At 36.7% G+C, this 6,898-nt stretch overlaps 1 protein-coding gene across 1 annotated transcript; it reads left to right on the forward strand.

The window, feature by feature from the left end:
* The first annotated feature begins 1,196 nt into the window (after nt 1-1,196).
* LOC114651208 (cilia- and flagella-associated protein 206-like) lies at nt 1,197-3,574 on the forward strand. The gene has a single exon (XM_051926461.1). The coding sequence runs from the start codon at nt 1,563-1,565 to the stop codon at nt 3,405-3,407; it is 1,845 nt and encodes a 614-aa protein (XP_051782421.1). The 5' UTR covers nt 1,197-1,562; the 3' UTR covers nt 3,408-3,574.
* Nucleotides 3,575-6,898: the final 3,324 nt, after the last annotated feature.

Below are 6,898 nucleotides of genomic sequence, written 5' to 3' on the forward strand. Positions count from 1 at the left end.
TTAAATGGATTTTGTCTAAATTTATAGAAATAATGAATGCAGTACAAGAAGTGTTATTTATTTTATTCTACTTTTAATTTATGAGCTGCTCAATATGTATATCCTCCTTTGGAATTATATATAATGCTTTTTTATTTTTTACCTTTGTAAGCATATAAAGAGAAACAAAAATGTAATTGCTTCTTTGGATATCCATATATCTATCGCTTTTATTTATTTTATAAAGGCTGTAAAGAAAGACTTTTTAAAATGCTTCAAATTATTTTGTTTGTTGTGACTATTCTTCCTGGAAATTAATTGCAATCCTCACAAAAGCTCTCAACTACAGTGAGAGGTGGTTAATATGTTTTTTTGCAGAAAATGTCCATCTTTTCAATATTTTGTACAGTCAGATTTGTATAGAAAATTGCTCGTAATTGTGGATCTGTAGTGCTTTGATGAGAAATAATTGCTTAATTGAATAACTGTACTGTCCATGAGCGATTATTTGGGGCACTACAGGGAAGGCCCATAAGAGTATTTTTGTGGCTTTTTAGAGCCAAGAACAAATATGTAGCAAAGCCTTTTGGAGGAGGCAGCTATAATTATAGAATTATCTTTGAAAAACTGCTCAGTTAAAAAAGTTTTTTTTTTTTTGGACTATGTGACATTTTCTGTCTGTTAGTGCAAACTTATCAATTTTGCAAAATAAAACCTGCAGTCAGTAACCTAGAATACCCCAACAAAATGAATATGTGAGAAAATTTGCATAATATTAACTTCTGATGAGTTCCATCAGGCTTTGTTTCACAAGGACATGTACAGAGTAGGAAATATGAGTAACTGAATGTAGGGGAAGCCAGACCTATCAATTATGATCAGGAGATGTGAGTGGGAAATTTCAAGTTTGAATTAATGGACCAGGGTACTTATTTTTTTTTGTAACAGCAATTATTCATGTAAAAAATGTGCATTTATAATTTAATAATCAAGGTAAGGGCTGCTTTTTACCCCCTGTTGGCATTTCATAGTTGGTAACTACCAGATTCACAAGGCAGGCATGTCTGTTGTCCGGCTTCTGCTTCTTAAATTTCAGAGGATTTGTCTGAATGGCATTGGTAAGTTTTGTTCTCTGTTTGACTTGTAGCTTATTTCAGTGTTTGTATACAAAATGCAATTTCAAAGAATGTAACATATTTGTTATATTCTACTGGTGCGCTTTCAAAATTTATTAGAAGAATATTAGAAATCTGTTATTTTGAGTATACTGCTTTTTTGATTTGATGCAGGTTTATAGTGAGTTAACATTCTAAAGGAAAAACACCTGAAGATTAACATAACTGCTTCATTTATAACCCACACAGAAGTCCCTTCTTCTATGTTTTGTGATTTTGTCAACACTTCACATTGTCTACAGGGGACAAACACAGTCCTATCCAAGTGTTGCAACAAATGCATCAGATGGCATAATCTTGAAACAAAGAATGTGGGTCTACTGCATGAAATGTCAAGTAAGGACTGCATCTTTCTAAATCTCCCAGGGAGTCTTCAGTTACTGCAAAACTGTGCCAGTGAGAAGATTCATGTTCAAGATGTCACATTTTCATGCTAAAAATATCATTAAGATTATTATCCGTGAAATTATTGAGGAATGTGCTAATAAAGGACAACAGGTTTCTGAAACCCTGGTTGCTTTCATTGTAAAAGCTGTTGTTTTGGATCCAAGAAATGAGTTTCATGTTGACAAAAAGCTTACAAAGTATGATATTCAAAACCTTATCAACATCTGTGTGTACAGGCTGCTGGACCAGAACAGCCCATCACTAAATACAATCAAAATGCAGATTTATTTTGACATGAACTATGCAGGTAGAAATGAATATTTAAATGAACACCACATTGTGCTGGAGTCTAATTTATCACCTGTGAGTCGAGACATAACAGACATCCATGCCAAAAACAGACAAGAACTTGAGGCCATCTATCATAAAATTGTCAGTTTTGTGCTTCTATGTTCAGGCCTGGGAGCTTCAAATGACATTGATACAGTGGTAGAAGCAACTGTTGCCCTACAGAGCGTATTTCCCCGGTCTATGCTGGCAAGTTTTTTGTCCCTCAAAAGAAAGGAAAAGGAACAGCAGCTCAGAGAGCTTACTATGATTGTTACTGGGATACGACTGTATAATAAGGATGTTGGAAAAGGTGGAGAAAGTATTGATAACCTGCCAGCAATATTAAACAATGACATCCCTACTACCAGCAACCAGCATGAAGCAGAAATGGAACTTTCCCTTAATATAGCTGAACGGTATACCACCATCCTTGAGAAACTTGAAAATGGCGATGTGAATAAAGATTTACATGTGTATGTGGACCTCCTGAAAGAAGCCCTTTATAACATTCAACAGCATGTTGTTTTTTTGCGCCTGATAACGTCTGAAATAATCACATGTGCTCAGCAGGTAGAATTCCTGCAGCAGAAATTTGGGCAGCAAATGGAAGAGTTAAAATCAATAGTTCAGGACAAAATTGCAGTTCCTACAGCAGATGTCTATCCCCATTTTATAGCTCTGTCACACCTATGGTATGGATTTCAAGGTGAGATAGTGCTACTCTCAGTTTTTAACAGTATAGCCACCAGTCTGAAGCCATACCTCTCTTCCCATGCGCAAATATTCTCAGATAACACACTAGGACCCTTACTTGAAAATCTAGATGTAAAAACGAATGAGCAGAGAGTAGAGGAGACCTCAAGTGACCGAATTGACCCTAGTGAGTATAAAGACCATAACTGGCTGTTTCCTGAGACTACACATAATTTTGATTCCCTGCCACTTCAGTTTGGGGGAATCTGTGCATACACTCTTATTGAAAAAAATGGTCTCCTGTTGATGGGAAACCCTAAAATAGGAATTTTGAAACACAATGACAAATACTACAGCTTTAGCTCAAAGAAAGCAGCCAAGACCTTTGCTGAAAACCCAGATAAATATATTTGGCTAGTAATAGAGATGGCAAAACAACATGCTGAGCTTATTCAACTGTTGGAACTTCTGCATCAGTTTGAACCTATTACTCCTTATACAGGGTCTGCTACCATAACTAGTAGTACTACTACAAATAAAGAGAAGGGTATAGTGAGACTTGGTACAACAAGTGACATCAGTGCACAAACAGAAACCCACCTATTGCCATCACATATTGTTAAGTCCTATGAATGGAATGAATGGGAACTCAGAAGAAAAGCCATTAAACTGGCAAATCTACGGAATAAAGTAACTCATTCAATGCAAACAAAACTTAGCCATCTAAGGAGAGAGAACATATCTCAGGTGTACTTACCAAAGCAGAAAGCTGCTCAAACCAAAAAAATTAATACAACTAATGTACCCAAGATTCAGGTTATCCGTCATGGCTTTTTAACATAAGATTACCACCATGCTTATGGGAAGACTATGTCAGAAGAACAAAGTTGGATTGTTATATAATACATACCATAATCTGAATACCTCACACATGGACTTCACTTGCACAGAAATGTTAAACGTTTACAAATGTCCAGGCTAAGAGACAGAAAGAAGTACTATTGTGTTGGAGGATGTGCACAGTTTAGATGGAGAGCTATTTGGTATCCTTTCATCTTTCAAGTATGACCTTTTAAATGTTATGATTTACTAAATATTCTCCATCACTCTGTGCAATTTAAATTGTATACTTTTCAGATAAGTATTCAAGATGAAAAAGGAGATGTTTGAAATGATCCAGCAAATTCATATTACCATGACTATAGCTAAAAGAAATGACTTGGCCATATTGGGGAAGGGAGTTTTGAATAAGACTGTTGGACAGAGGACTTAATATACTGTTTTTGACTTACTGGATAATAATGTGTGTATTGTATTGATTCTTTAATGCCAATAAAAAATACTTTGCCAAAGGCAAAATACTACTTTTTAGGGCAGAATTAACTCTAACTTACCAACAGTTCAAAATGGAAAGAGTTTTAATGTTTTAGGAAAACTAATGGAGTTGTTTAAATTTCAATAATAAACCTTCTTTGAGGGAGTGCAAACAGAAGTAAATACACTTTGATTAAGTAATAATTTGTATAATATTATGAGTCCACTTTTAAGAAATCAAATTCTTGTCACAATGAACATTATCAGATTAAAAAATAAAGTACTAGATTGATCAAACTACTTTAAGATGTACAAAGTTGAGCATTATAACATATTTAGTTAGGATTTTGTTTTAGCAAAAATGGTTTAAGCTAACTAATGATTGTCAGGTATTACATTTTTCTTAAGTTAAATTTTTAAATTACATCTGATGATATTAATACTACTTTTTACTTGTATAGCACCTTTTTATGCTTTATTATGTCTGCCCTTTGTCATGTGCAAACAGAATACACTTACCCACATTTTTGTGTTTAAGTAGCACTTTAAATGATCACTTTCATAGTAAAATTGTAGTACTAGGGTGTTGTACCGTGTTGGCCATTATGAATGTAGAGAAAAGCCAAGCAAAATGACACCTTTTATTGGCTAACTAGAAAGATTACAATATGCAAGCTTTCGAGGCAACTCAGGCCCCTTCTTCATCTTGCCTGAAGAAGGGGCCTGAGTTGCCTCGAAAGCTTGCATATTGTAATCTTTCTAGTTAGCCAATAAAAGGTGTCATTTTGCTTGGCTTTTCTCTATAGTAAAATTGTAAAATTCACTCTGTTCACTACTGTTTGCATCTAACTGTACCACATTTCTTATTCTTTCCTTGCAATTTTGCCATATTTATAGCAAGATTTAAAATTTATTGTTAATTATAGCGGAACAATATTAACTTTATTGAGCCTATAAGTAGAACTTAGCAAGTACTACAGCCTATCCTCCTGCACAGGCACAAAATATTTTCCCATAATTATTACAAGCTGTGGAACCTAAGATGAACTTTTTGGTCCCTTAATTTTTGGAAGAGTCATATTTAAAGTCATAAAATACACACACACACGCACAGGCACACACACACACACACATATATATATATATATATATATATATATATATATATATATATATATATATATATATACTGTATATATATATACTAGTCATTTAGCCTGTTACAATAAAGGGGGGTTGAACAGTAGTGCATAAACATTAGTAGGAACAGTCTATATTAAATGGCAAGGGACTTTGACCTCATTCTTTTTGTTGGTTGTATTTTTCTTTCTTTCAGCCTTTCTTTTGTTGATGTTTACTTGCTGAGCTGACCGTTCTTCATGGGCTGCCGCCGTGTATTGTGTGTCTTTAATTTTCTGTGACAGTAATACTGTCTTGTACGTCCGCTGGCTTGTACGTCCATAATATACCTTTAATTTTCTCTGGAGGTAATACAGGCATGCGTGTCGGTAATATGCCTTTAATCTCCTCTGACAGTAATACTGGCTTGTATGTGGCTGTAATATGAGTCACTGTATTGTGTACCTTTAATTTCCTCTCGCAGTAATACTGGTTTGTATTTCCGTAAAATGCTTGTAACTTTCTCTGACAGTAATATCGCGCATCGCACCGTGCCCCGCGAATGCGCACTTCACCAGAAGACACACACACATGGACACCTGGACGCACACGGGGATTTTATTAAAGAGGATATATATATATACTGTATATACTGATATATATATATACAATGCATCCAGAAAGTATTCACAGCGCATCACTTTTTCCACATTTTGTTATGTTACAGTCTAATTCCAAAATGGAATAAATTCATTTTTTTCCTCAGAATTCTACACACAACACCCCATAATAACAACGTGAAAAAAGTTTACTTGAGGTTTTTGCAAATTTATTAAAAATAAAAAAACTGAGAAATCACATGTACATAAGTATTCACAGCCTTTGCTCAATACTTTGTTGATGCACCTTTGGCAGCAATTACAGCCTCAAGTCTTTTTGAATATGATGCCACAAGCTTGGCACACCTATCCTTGGCCAATTTCGCCAATTCCCCTTTGCAACACCTCTGAATCTCCATCAGGTTGGATGGGAAGCGTTGGTGCACAGCCATTTTAAGATCTCTCCAGAGATGTTCAATCGAATTTACATCTAGGCTCTGGCTGGGCCACTCAAGGACATTCACAAAGTTGTCCTGAAGCCACTCCTTTGATATCTTGGCTGTCCTGCTGAAAGACGAACCTTCGCCCCAGTCTGAGGTCAAGAGCGCTCTGGAGCAGGTTTTCATCCATGATGTCTCTGTACATTTCTGCAGTCATCTTTCCCTTTATCCTGACTAGTCTCCCAGTCCCTGCCACTGAAAAACATCCCCACAAAATGAATCTGCCACCACCATGCTTCACTGTAGGGATGGTATTGGCCTGGTGATGAGCGGTGCCTGATTTCCTCCAAACGTGACGCCTGGCATTCACATCAAAGAGTTCAATCTTTGTCTCATCAGACCAGAGAATTTTCTTTCTCATGGTCTGAGAGTCTTTCAGGTGCCTTTTGGCAAACTCCAGGCGGGCTGCCATGTGCCTTTTACTAAGGAGTGGCTTCCGTCTGGCCACTCTACCATACAGGCCTGATTGGTGGATTGCTGCAGAGATGGTTGTCCTTCTGGAAGGTTCTCCTCTCTCCACAGAGGACCTCTGGAGCTCTGACAGAGTGACCATCGGGTTCTTGGTCACCTCCCTGACTAAGGCCCTTCTCCCCCGATCGCTCAGTTTAGATGGCCGGCCAGCTCTAGGAAGAGTCCTGGTGGTTTCAAACTTCTTCCACTTACGGATGATGGAGGCCACTGTGCTCATTGGGACCTTCAAAGCAGCAGAAATGTTTCTGTAACCTTTCCCAGATTTGTGCCTCGAGACAATCCTGTCTTGGAGGTCTACAGACAATTCCTTTGACTTCATGCTTGGTTTGTG

Source organism: Erpetoichthys calabaricus, chromosome 4 (assembly GCF_900747795.2).
Source record: "Erpetoichthys calabaricus chromosome 4, fErpCal1.3, whole genome shotgun sequence".
Lineage (NCBI taxonomy): Eukaryota > Metazoa > Chordata > Cladistia > Polypteriformes > Polypteridae > Erpetoichthys > Erpetoichthys calabaricus.